The sequence below is a fragment of the Octopus bimaculoides genome, chromosome 25, assembly GCF_046866305.1.
Source record: "Octopus bimaculoides isolate indiv1 chromosome 25, ASM4686630v1, whole genome shotgun sequence".
Classification (NCBI taxonomy): Eukaryota; Metazoa; Mollusca; class Cephalopoda; order Octopoda; family Octopodidae; genus Octopus; species Octopus bimaculoides.
Window position 1 is genome coordinate 33489393 of NC_142952.1, and position 12635 is coordinate 33502027.

General features: G+C 37.9%; 1 protein-coding gene across 1 annotated transcript in view; it reads left to right on the top strand.

Moving 5' to 3' along the window:
• The window catches only part of LOC106877317 (Fanconi anemia group D2 protein), a 39066-nt gene that overhangs the window by 11949 nt on the left and 14482 nt on the right, over positions 1–12635 (top strand). Inside the window, exons 16-31 of the mRNA XM_089342205.1 lie at positions 269–400; positions 997–1104; positions 1468–1517; positions 1675–1734; positions 2425–2584; positions 3180–3256; positions 3918–4046; positions 4413–4513; positions 6753–6868; positions 7696–7804; positions 8278–8416; positions 9216–9261; positions 9735–9835; positions 10455–10536; positions 11187–11303; positions 12356–12484. Coding sequence (XP_089198331.1) covers positions 269–400; positions 997–1104; positions 1468–1517; positions 1675–1734; positions 2425–2584; positions 3180–3256; positions 3918–4046; positions 4413–4513; positions 6753–6868; positions 7696–7804; positions 8278–8416; positions 9216–9261; positions 9735–9835; positions 10455–10536; positions 11187–11303; positions 12356–12484 — 1656 coding nt within the window. The remainder of the gene's footprint in view (positions 1–268; positions 401–996; positions 1105–1467; positions 1518–1674; positions 1735–2424; positions 2585–3179; positions 3257–3917; positions 4047–4412; positions 4514–6752; positions 6869–7695; positions 7805–8277; positions 8417–9215; positions 9262–9734; positions 9836–10454; positions 10537–11186; positions 11304–12355; positions 12485–12635) is intronic.

A 12635-nucleotide genomic window follows, 5' to 3' on the forward strand; every position in this document is an offset into this window, starting at 1 on the left:
TGTACCCTTGATGTAGTTCTCGGGGAGATTCAGTGTGACACGAAGTGTGACAAGGCTGGCCCTTTGAAATACAGGCACAAAAGAAAAAGGGAGAAAGAGGGAGAGAAAGTTGTGGTGAAAGAGTACATATATATATATATATATATATATATATTATGTGTATCTGTATATATGTGTGTGTGTGTATTTATCTTTGTATATGATTCTGTATAATCTTACACTTATGTTTCTATATATATTCATAATATGTCCTTGTATCTTTTGTCAGGAAATCATTGACAATTTGATCACCCACATTGGTTCTGGAATGCCATCAGAAGTTGATATGGCTCTCAATATTCTTATGAATCTGGCTGACACCTGTCTGAACCTGATCTCTCCTTTTGCCATCTTTATTAAGGTTTGTCTTGCCTTTTATATATATATATATATATATATATATATATAGTGTAGTATATTGCCACTTAAGTGTGGCTGACCCCTAGGGGTGGATGTTACTGTTGCTTTTAGCCCCAGGAGGACATCTCCTCCAGCTGGCTTATCGACACACGACTGTGTCCTGTTTGCCAAGGGAGTTATCCCTCTCACCACCCTTGGCAAACAGGACACAGTCGTGTGTCGATAAGCCAGCTGGAGGAGATGTCCTCCTGGGGCTAAAAGCAACAGTAACATCCACCCCTAGGGGTCAGCCACACTTAAGTGGCAATATACTACACTTTATCGTGCAGTTACTGTTAATACTTCATTTAGAGAATTAACATTGCTTATATATATATATATATGTTTAAAACTTGTTCATTTTCTGCATGTCTTTAACCCTTTCATTACTAGATTTCTGTTGAGATGCTCTGTGTTTCTTTCAATTAATTTTAAATATAACAAAGAATTAAGGAAAACAACTTAGTTATCATTAACCTTGTAAAGGTTCAGGCAGAAGATTTTTTTTTTTTGTTTTTGCATTTCTTTATTGTTAATTTTTATTTCTTCTTCCACCAGGGTCTTCTCGACTATTTCGACAAACTCCATCTCTCTCAAATTCGGAAGTTGTATTCAATCATCAGCCAACTAGCTTTCCATAGTGACCACGATGGCGGACACACAAAAGTAAGTTCCTATGTTCTGATAAATTCAAAATATGTCTAGTCTTGTTATAGAATGATCTGCAGGACGTTAACCCTTTTGTTACCATATTTATTTTGAGATGCTCTATGTTTCTTTCAGTTACTTTAGATATAACAAAGAATTTAGTAAAATAACTTAGTTATCATTAAGCTGGTGTTAGGAACATAAATTGTGACTAAGGTTTGGTGGAAGATTTTAATTCAGAACTTATGAAAACAAGACACATATATACACACACACTTATTCTTTATTAATACTGATGGTCCCATTCACACATTTGTTTATACCTAAGGTATTACAAGTTAATGATAATCTATATTTATTCTTTCTCTCTTTCTCTTGTAGACAGACCTCCACATTGTGGTCAAGAAACAATTAATGAGTAACAAATTAAAGTAAGTACAGATAATTAATTAGTCACTAATTCAATATCATTATTTTAACGTCCACTTTTTCATGTCAGCATAAGTCGGATGACAACTGTACATTTTCACTCAGAAATTTGTTGCCTTGGAAATAATTACGTAAACCATTTTATTCTTTTTCTTGAAGGTATAAACAAAATGGAATCATTGGTGGTGTTATGTTGGTAAAGAACCTTACACCTGTCAGGTAAGTTATTTCATTTGGATCTAGAAACCTACCTTGCATCTCTCAGGTATGTTGTCTCCTTGGGTTTTGAACAACATGCCTGTTGTTGTTTCAATTTGATGAAGATTGCACACCTGTCAGGTATGTTGTATGTAGTTTTGAGTTGGTCAACATCTCACACCTGGCAGGTAAGTTGTGTAATGTTGATCAAGAACCACACATCTGTCTGTAAATTGTTTCGTGCTGGTGAAGACTTTTATATTTGTCAGGTATATTGTGTGGTGCTGATCAACCTCTCACACCTGTCAGGCATATTGTGTGATGTTGGTTAAAACCACCATTGTATTACTGGTACTAGTTTGTGCTTGAGAAGAGTCGTCAAACCAAGTGAAATCATAATTGTGGCCAGTGCCAGTGATATGTAACAGCTCCTGTGCCAGTGGCACGTAAAAGGCACCTTTTCCACTGGCACATAAAAAGCACTTTTACCAGTAACATGTGAAAGCACCAATGTTTTCTTCAAAATATATGTCAGAAGTATAAAGATTTGAATAACTCCTGTGTTTAACTCCATTTCTTAATTTATTTATGTTATATATATATATGTATATATACATATGTACACGTGTGTGTGTGTGTGTATGTGTCAGTTTTGTATGTCTCAACAATTTCCTGCAATTCTTACTGTTTTTGGTTTATTTGCTCCAACAGTGCTGATGATAATTTGGTGACACCTGAAAACGTTAAGGATGCCATTACCCTGTTGCAACTGATGAACACCAGCAGTCTGCAGATGCCCACTGCTCGTGCGCTGTTCATGGACGAGCTGTCCATGGTCATCACCCACACAAAATTACATCTGAAAGTAGAGGTGAGTTCTTTGAGTTCTGACTTCTTCAGTATTTTTGTGTCTTTTGCAGTTGTTAGTGGCAGTGTCTTAACTCTTTTGTTACCATATTTCTGTTGAGATGTTCTGTGTTTCTTTCAATTAATTTTAAATATAACAAAGAATTTAGTAAAACAACTTCGTTATCATTCAGCTGGTGTTAGGAACATAAATTGTGACTAAGGTTTGGTGGAAGATTTTAATTCAAAACTTTTGAAAACAAAGACATTTGTATCACAGAGGCAGTTTCAGCCAGGTTGGTATCAAAAGGGTTAAGCTGATCCTGATCAAGAAAAGACCTATGATCAAAGGTGCTCCATCCATGACAGTCCTGTCTGTAAATGGGATTTGTAGGCCTTGATGCTGTCATAGGGGTGCCTTGTCTTGAGGATTTTCAAACCTGGCTGTGCTTCTCTCTCTCCCTCTCCCTCTCTCCCTCTCCTCTCTCTCTCTCTCTCTCTCTCTCTCTCTCTCTCTCTCTCTCTCTCTCTCCCTCTCCCTCTCTACAATTCTGATCACAGTCAATTCTTATAGTGAAAAGAATTATTATTTATCGGTTTCTGTCGTCTTTATTCCTCAGGAATGGATAGAAGAGAACGTTATTGCAGACTTCCAGGACAGTTATGTGATCGATGTTCAGGATGACTACTTGACAAAGTAAGAACTACTAATACTACTACTATCACTACTACTACCACCACCACCACTATTACTGCCACCACCGCTATTACTGCCACCACCACTATTACTACTACCACCACCATCAAGCTTTGAGCCTCACAGAGGCAATAACTTGTGGCTGAGACCTTTGGTGATGTGCTGTGCTTCAGAGGACCCGTCAAGCCAAATGCACCCATTCTGGTGGCACATAACAAACACCTTTCGAGCGTTGGGACTCACAAAGACAAAGTGGCTGAGTTCCTTTCGAGCATTGGGCTTCATGGAAGCAATGACAGCCCTTTGACATTATGTCATACTTGAGAAGAAGACCCATCAAGCTGAGCAAAACTGCAGTCATGGCAGATACCAGTGTCACGCAAATGGCACCTCTGCTGGTGGCACATAAAAGCACCCATTACATTCTCCAAATGGTTGGCATTAGAAAGGGCATCCAGCTGTAGAAACATTGCCAAATCAGACTGGGGCCTGGTGCAGCCTTCCAGCATGTCAGCCCAGTTAAACCGTCCAACCCATGCCAGCATGGACAACAGCCGTTAAGTGATGATGATGATTAAACAGAAAATAAAAGAAGTTCTGTTTTTTAACCTAAATTCTCTCTAAAATGATTTTTACTTTTTATTTCTTTCTCTTCTCTCAGACAAACTCTGCTTCCTATGGATTTCCAATATTCCTTGGACGATGATGTTGAAGACAACATTGCCGTGATCATCTTACCACTCTTACTCTATGGAACTGCTTCTACTTCTGTCTTTGACTATGCTGAAAGGTAAAGTTAAATTGTGAATCTCTGCAATTTCTCATTGATTTTCGCCGCCTTTACATCATTGAAGATGGCAAGCTGCCAGAATCCTTAACATGTTGGACAAAATGCTGAGTGGTATTCCATCTGGTATTATGTTCTGAGTTCAAATTCTGCCCAAGTCAACTTTACAATGAAATAAATGCTAGTTGCACACTGGGATCAGTGTCCTTGACTTACCCCTTCCCCCAAAAAAATCAGGCCTTGCGCCTATAATAGAAAGGGATCTTTATTGTCATCCCTGCTTCTTCCTTATTTTCATTGATGTTGTCATTGTTATTAACTAAAGTCATCCCTCTTTCTTTCTTTCTTTTCTATATATATCCTTTGTAGTAGCCTGTCATCTCCTTTGTGTCTCGTGCCTACCCTTCGTCTCCTTGGAGTCCACCAGTTACAGAGAAACAATAACCTTGACAACATCATGGCCTTATTAGGTGAGGGAGGAGGAGGATTTTGAAATTTCAACGTTTTTGAATTCCTATTTTTGTTGTTACCATTTTTTTAAAGCCTTTGTTAATTATAGATTGTCTTCTTAGAATCACTTTTTTTCATGGGAATTACTGTTTATAATGATGTTTAATGCTAATGAAACAGCTGTTGAGCACATGAATTACTTGTCACCTTAAGCGAGTGTCTTCTATTAAACCCCAGGTTGACTAATGCTTTGTAAGTGAATTAGATGGAAACTGTATAGAAGCCTGTCCCGTATATATATATCATCATCATCATTTAACGTCTGCTTTCCATGCTGGCATGGGTTAGATGATATGATTGGAACTGTAAACCAGAGAGCTGCACCAGGTTCCAGTCTGATTTGGCATGGTTTCTATGGCTGGATGCCCTTCCTGACTCCAACCACTCTAAGAGTGTAATGGGTGTTTTTTACGTGCCACTGGCACAGGTTCTTCTATGTGTGTATGTGTGAGAGAGAGAGAGAGTGTGTGTGTATATAGTTCAATACAGAGCAAGTAATTCACGAGAAAAATAATTTACGAAGAAATAACTTGTGACTCTGTTACTATCTAGTGTAACAATTTAAAAATGATAATATCAGAATTGATAATATAGGCGATTTTAGGACCCCCCCCCCCAAAAAAAAAGCATTAAATAGCTGAAGGATTAAAATTAATCAAAGGACATACTAAGTATGTCTACCTGCTAGAAATAACAGTCACTCTTATTTTGGCAATTTAAATAAGAGTTTTGACTGTTACTTCTAGCAGGTAGAATTACTTAGTATGTCGTTTGATTAATTTTAATTATATATATATATATATAGTCTCAGTCATTGCGTCTGTGAGACCCAACGCTCAAGAGGAACTCAGCCACTTTGTCTCCATGAGGCCCGACACATGAAAGGAACTCGGCCACTTTACCTCCGTGAGTCCCAACGCTTGAAAGGTGCTCTTTACGGTGCCAGTTACATGACATCAGCACTGGCAAATACACAAAGCGTATACGTCAAGTATGTGTGTCTTTGTGCTTGTTTATGCCCCTGTAACTTAGCGGTTCATCAAGAAGATACCAATAGAATAAGTATCAGCCTGGAAAATAAATAAATAAATAAATACTGGGATTGATTTGTTTGACTATACCCTTCAAGGTAGTGCCCCAGCATGGCCGCAGTCCAGTGATTGAATCAAGTAAAAGGTTAACCTCTGCGAAATTTATGAATTTCCTCCTTTGCCATCTAAAGATTGAGAACGAAATGTAAGGGAGATAACTCTAATCCGATTTTTAATGTGATAGAACGAAGAAAGATAACTCTAGCCCTCATTATCTCTCTCTCTCTCTTTTCCTTTTGTCTTATTGGGAGATAACTCTAATCTATTAAGTCTAAAACGAAATTGCTATTCTTCGTCTAAACGCAGAAATTATAATAACAAGCATTTGTAATCCTTTAGCTTTTACTTGTTTCGGTCTTTGGAATGCGACGATGCTGGGGCACCGCCTTGAAGAGATTTTAGTCGGTCAGTTTTTTCTTTTTTAAAGCCTGGTGCTTATTCTATCGATGTCTTTTGCCGAACTGCTAAGTTATGGGGATGTAAACAAACTAACACCGATTAAGTGGTGATGAGGGAGAAACACATACACACACATCGATATATATCGTCCAATCCATGCCAGCATGAAAAACAGACATTAAATGATGATACATGGTTCTGGGTTCAGTCCCACTGAGTGACACCTTGGACAAATGTCTTCTGCTATAGTCTTGGGCGAACCAAAGCCTTGTGAGTGGATTTGGTTGACGGAAACTGGAAGAAGTGTGTGTGTGTGTGTCTGCGTTTGTCGCCTACCACTGCTTAACAACCAGTGTTGGTGTGTTTACATTCCTGTAACTTAGCAATTCAGCAAAACAGAATGATAGAATAAGGAACAGGCTTAAAATGAATGAGTACAGGGGTTGATTTGTTCAACAAAAATCGTTCAAGGTGATGCTCCAGCAAGGCCACAGTCTAATGACAGCTACAAGTAAGTGATGAGAGATAAGAAAATCCTAGTTCAAGGGAGAAGTGGGTACTATTTCTAGCAATTCAAACTTCCACATGGAGGATCATTCCTGAGCCCACAGCACATTTCAAAGTTTGACGAGCAAGAGGAGTGATTTTTTCTTTTTTCTCTTCTGTCCCCCCATGATGAAGGTCATCTGTGATTGTTTATCTATTCTAGGTTGTCCGTTGTGTGTGACGACATCCCAGGTCATTGAGAAAATCGAGACAGTGTCGACCGCCGAGAAAGAAATCATATGTTCCACTTTGTTCTACACCCTGAATTGGTTTCGTGAGGTGAGTGTTCATCCTTTTGTTTTAATCAACCCCTGTAAAGTGGTTGGCATTAGGAAAGGCATCCAACAGTAAAGACAGTGGAGCTCGATGCAATCTTCTGACTTACCAACTCCTGGTAAGTCAGAGAACGAGTCAATTACATCAAATGTTTCACTGGTACTTAATTTATCACCCCCCAAAAGGATGAAAGGCAAAGTTGACCTTGGTGGAATTTGAACTCAGAATGGGAAGATGGATGAATATAATAATAATAATAATAATAATAATAACAATGGTTTCTGATTCGGACACAAGACCAGCTGTTTTGCGGATCAGAGATTGGTCAATAACCATCGACTGCAGAATTGTAACTGGTGCTTCAAAAGGGGTGAGAGGCAAAGTTGACTTTAGTTGGATTTGAACTCGGGCCATAAAGAAATGGAATGAATACTGTAAGGCACTTCTACTGACACCCAAACCATTCTGATAATCCACCATCTTTATCTAAGAACTAATAACAGTTTCTGATTTCAGCAGAAGGCCAGTTATTTTGAGGGGAGGGTGTTTGTCAAGATTATCAACCCCAGAGCTGAACTTGTCTGGGGCTTCCTTTTATCGACAGTACCCCCCATCACTTGCTGGTTCAATGTGCAAAAACCAGTTGAATAGAGTACTGTACTTGAAAACAAGCGTTGGCATCAGAAACGATGTCTGGCAGAAGAGCAGTTCTTTTTGTAGCCTCAACGACAATCGTATATCACAGATTCTTTTCCCCCCCTCCCCTCTCTCTCTCTCTCTCAGCCTGTCTCCCAATCTATCTCTTTGTCTCTCTCTCTCTCTCCTTACAGATCATTAACCTATTCAGCACCCAGAATGATCCGGAAGTTTCAGGCAAAGTTATTTTAAGGTTGAAGAACATCACAGACACACAAGAACTTCTGGTGAAGTGTCTGGCCGGTGAGTAGACAGAACTGCTGAACAAAGGTAGCACATGTAGCTTATTGTCATGTAGCTTATTGTCATGGCAATTCCCAATAAGCTCCACTTGAGTTCATCAAATGATCAAAGGCAATCTAGCCATGACCACCCCATGTTATAATATATCTAGGACTTCATTTCAACTAATGTTATATTCTAGTGGTTTTGCTGTGAATGTATGCAGAATTGTGCATTATGTGTAAATTTTGCATTTCTTTACTAAGTTTGTGTGCATCTATGCAAGTAATCATTTTTCAAATATTTTTAATTAAAAAAGATCTTGATTTCATCTTGAAAATGCTCTGCGTCTGCACATGTTTTTTCCTATTGTCATAAAGCATCTGCCCTAGTGACGATGAAGGATGTGATGGGAGGGTAAAGATCTCCCACCCACCCACCCAGGGTCACCATTGTTGTTGTTTATCTCTCATCTGTTTCTGTGTCCCTTACAGCAACTCCTGGTTATGTCCCACCCATAACCTGCTTTGATACCGATGAAACACCTACCGTGCTCCCTGCTTCCAAATCTGCATCATCAGCAGCAGCATCATCAACATCAGTGGCTAATGGCGGCAAACGTGCTAAGAAAAGGTAAAGGATTGGAGGTGATCCTTTCATTGATATATATTGCATGTGTGCGTGTGTGTGTATGTGTATACATGTGTGTATGTGGCTGCATTTATGCAGGGCTGGATTAAGACCCTTACGAGCCCAAAGAACTTAAAAGATTTTAATGCCCCTTATATATATATATATATATATATATATATACATACACACACATATATATATAAAGATAAATTAAATATAGAGATATACTATTGACAATCCAATAATTTATTTATATCACAATATCACAATCCATCCTACCTATGCATACATTGAAGACAGGCGTTAAATGATGATGATGATGATATATATATATGTATATTTGTTGTTTTGCTTGTGTGTAGGGATATTAATAACCTGGGGTTAGAACTCAATATACTTAGGCTTCAGAACAAAGTGTCTGTCGAGTACAGAACAGTAATAAGCAATTAGAATGACAAAGGAATTGTTTATCCTTTGCCATTCTAATTTATCTCCCCACCCTCTCTCTCTCTCTCTCACACACACACACACATACACAACAGGCTTCCACACAGTTTCCATCTATCAAATCCATTCATAAGGCCTTGATAAGCTCAAGGCTTTAGTAGAAGATGCTATCTCAAGGTGCAACACACTGGGATTGAACCTGAAACTACACAGTTGCAAAGCAAGGTTCTTGACCACACAGCCATGCCTTCTTCGTTTTTGTTTTTCTTATATTTTGTTTTTATTTTCCAAATATCTTATAACATGCTTCCTTTATTACTCTCCTCTCACCTCTCCCCTCTTGTATTTGTAGGAAGAAACCCAGCAAAACCAATGAAGATTCCTGTGATGCTACAACTGTAAGTTCTTGGTTTACCATTCCTTTAGAACATGTTCCTGTAATATTGTGTTTTGGGACAGTCATTATGCCAATAATAATAACACACACACACTGGTTCAATATCACTTTATTATTAGCCAAATATGTATATGTATTAGCCACTAAAGCTTTTTTTTATTTTCTCTCCCTGTTTATTTCTGTGTTCCTTTCTGTCAAAGAGTATAGACTCGAAATGTAAAAGACTTTCTCACTTCCCGAGCGTTAAACTAATACATCTGTTTGTTGTTTACACACCCGTCTTCATCTTTTGTTTATTTTTTTGTAAATTTCAACTACATATATATACATGGTATATTGTGGGTACATGTTATACATTCCAAGGCACCTTATGGTACACACAGTGCACCCTTGTACCTTATAATAATGGAAAACTATTACAAACTGGTATAGTTTCATCTCCTGGATACAAAGTTTTTGTTTATTTTGCTGCAGGAAAATACTTCAGCGGTGAGTTCACAGGTGGACGCCAGCAAAGAAGGTAAAGAAGGTACCCCGAATACTGTTGATCTTCTTAACTATCACCAGTATTTCAGGTATGTTTTGTTTCCTTTTCGCCTGGATTTTTTTTACCTTTGTTGTTCAAAGAGTTCATAATATATTTAGTCTGTTTGAAACTATGTGCCAAGTCAACCTTACTCTGTGAAGAACGTGGTCAATATATAAACAGGGCAAGCACCATTCAAGCATGATCGTTTGCCAGTGCCACCTGACTGGCTCCCGTGCCATTGACACATAGAAAGCACCATTCAAGCGTGATCATTGCCAGTGCCACCTGACTGGCTCCCGTGCCATTGACACATAAAAAGCACCATTCAAGCGTGATCATTGTCAATGCTGTCTGACTGGCCCCTGTGCCAGTGGAACATAAACAGCACCTGCTATACTCTCGGAGTGGTTGGCATTAGGAAGTGCATCCAGCTGTAGAAACTCTGCCAGATCAGATTGAGCCTGGTTCAGCCTCCTGGCTCGCCAGCCCTCAGTTAAACCATCCAACCCATGCCAGCATGGAAAGCGGACATTAAATAACGATGATGATGATAATGATGAAAGAGAGAGAGCATAAAAATGAAGTAAAAAAAAACAATTAATGAGCCAAGGAAATTGATAAACGTTTATATTTATTTTGTTTTTGTTTTTTTATCTAATTACCAGAGAATTAACGCTTGATGTTTTAGACATTCTGTTGGTTGGCAAAATCATGAGTAAAGATCTCGATTCCCAAATGAACACCGAGGTTTGTCTTACTTTCACATCTCTCTCTCTCTCTCTCTGTCTCTTCCTCCTCTCTCTCTCTTCCCTTTCTCTCTCTTTCTATCATTCTGCATTTCTCTTTCTCACCTGCACTCTCTTGCCTGTCTCTCTCTCTCTCTTTTCTTTTCTTCTCCCTCTCTCCCTCTCTCACTCTCTACTACTCTATCTCTTACTCTCCTTTCTCTTGCACTCAAGTCAAGAAACCACAGTAACTAATTATGATTGAACTAATAAAGTCAGTTTTTTTCATTTTTTTTTTTTTTTTACAAGTTAGCCAATAAAATACCAGTCATATACTGGAGAAGAGAGGTCAGTATAAATGATTATTCCTTCTCCCAAAATATGTCACTGCTTGAAATCATCTCATCATTCTCTACTATTATTATTATTATTATTATTATTATTATTATTATTATTATGGCGGTGAGCTGGCAGAATCGTTAGCACACCAGGCAAAATGCTTAGCTTTGTCTTGCATCCTTTCAGGGTCAATAAATTAAGTACCAGTGATGCACTGGGGTTAATGTGATCAACTAGCCCCCTCCCACAAAATTTCAGGCTTTGTGCCTTTAGTAGAAAGGATCATCATTATTATTATTATTATTATGTTTGTTTTTTCTCCTTTTCCTGAAGACCCAGAAAGAAGTGAAGATTGAACCCCCACAGGTGAAATTCTTGCTGAAGGACCTCACTCATAAACTCCAACATGTGTTCCAAGCCTCACAGTCAAAGAAAATATTTTTCAATAAGGTAAATAACAAAAATAAATAAATAAAATATATAAAATACAAATATAAGACCAAAGAAAATTAAATTTCATTCAATTTGTGTAAATATTTTTTTGCTTAATTTAAAAAAAAATTTTTAATTGTGATTTCTGTAAATATTTTTTCATTGTTATGTTTAATTTTTTTTTATTGCTATGTGTTGATTTAATTTAATTTTAATTTGGTGGAATTTTAGATGTTTTTTTTTAATTTTTAATGACTTTTTGAGAGGTGGGGAACCATTCTCCACTCCCTCCCTACTGAGCCCTTTTTGGGGGGTTTCTATGTTTGGTGAGTGAAAGGAAGAAATTATCTTTAGATTGGAGATCTGTCCTTAATGCTTGGACCCCAACTGAAGGCCCTTAATGGTCAGATGGTGGTGTAAAACCAAGTGACAATTGAGTTAGGGTTAATGTTGCACTCATCATTCAAAATTTACGTGTGTGTGTATATATATATATATATATATATATATATATATATATATTTTTCTTTTCAAAGTTTCAGCTCAGAGCTGCGGCCATGCTGATGCACCAATATGTGCACACACATACACACTTTGTGTATTAAGGCTACCACTGGTTTCATTTTAAGGAATACCTCAACATTCATTGAGTTTATCACATGGAATTTTGTTCGTCTTCATTTTGGAGACAAACACCAAAATTTCACATGATCATCAGCATTTGATGTCTGCCTTCCATACTGGTATGTGTTGGCTGGTTTGATAGGAGCTGGCGAGGTACAAGATTCACCAGACTATGTCTATGCCTATTTTGGCAAGGTTTTTTATGGCTGGATGTCCTTCCTAACATCAACCACACAGCAGAGTGGACTACTGAGTGCTTTTTGCATGGCAAGGTATTAACATGAAACCACTGGTAGCCTTAATACACAAATATAATATTCTTTATCCACCAATGCAGTGTTGAGCACTCATTCTCATTGTTCAACATTTACATGTTTGCATATATATGTATATATAAATGCACATATATACACATATATAGACTTATATGTTGTTATTCTTTGTAGGACACTGGAAATAAAAATATTGGCTTCACTTTACTCAACCAGAAAAGTCCAGAAGATGTTGCCAAGAAAACCATCCATTTGCTGCCAGCGCTTTGCCAACAGCTGGAAGGGGCAAGCGCTTTTTTCCAGGTAAGTCGGAATTAAAGATGTCCTGAGATGATACGACAGGTGAGAGGTTGTTGGTGTTGAACTCCTGGTTAGCTTTAATCAACCTCACTGATCTGTAGATAGGAAGGTTGGATAAAAGTATATCAAGTACCGTACAAGATAAATTATCTGT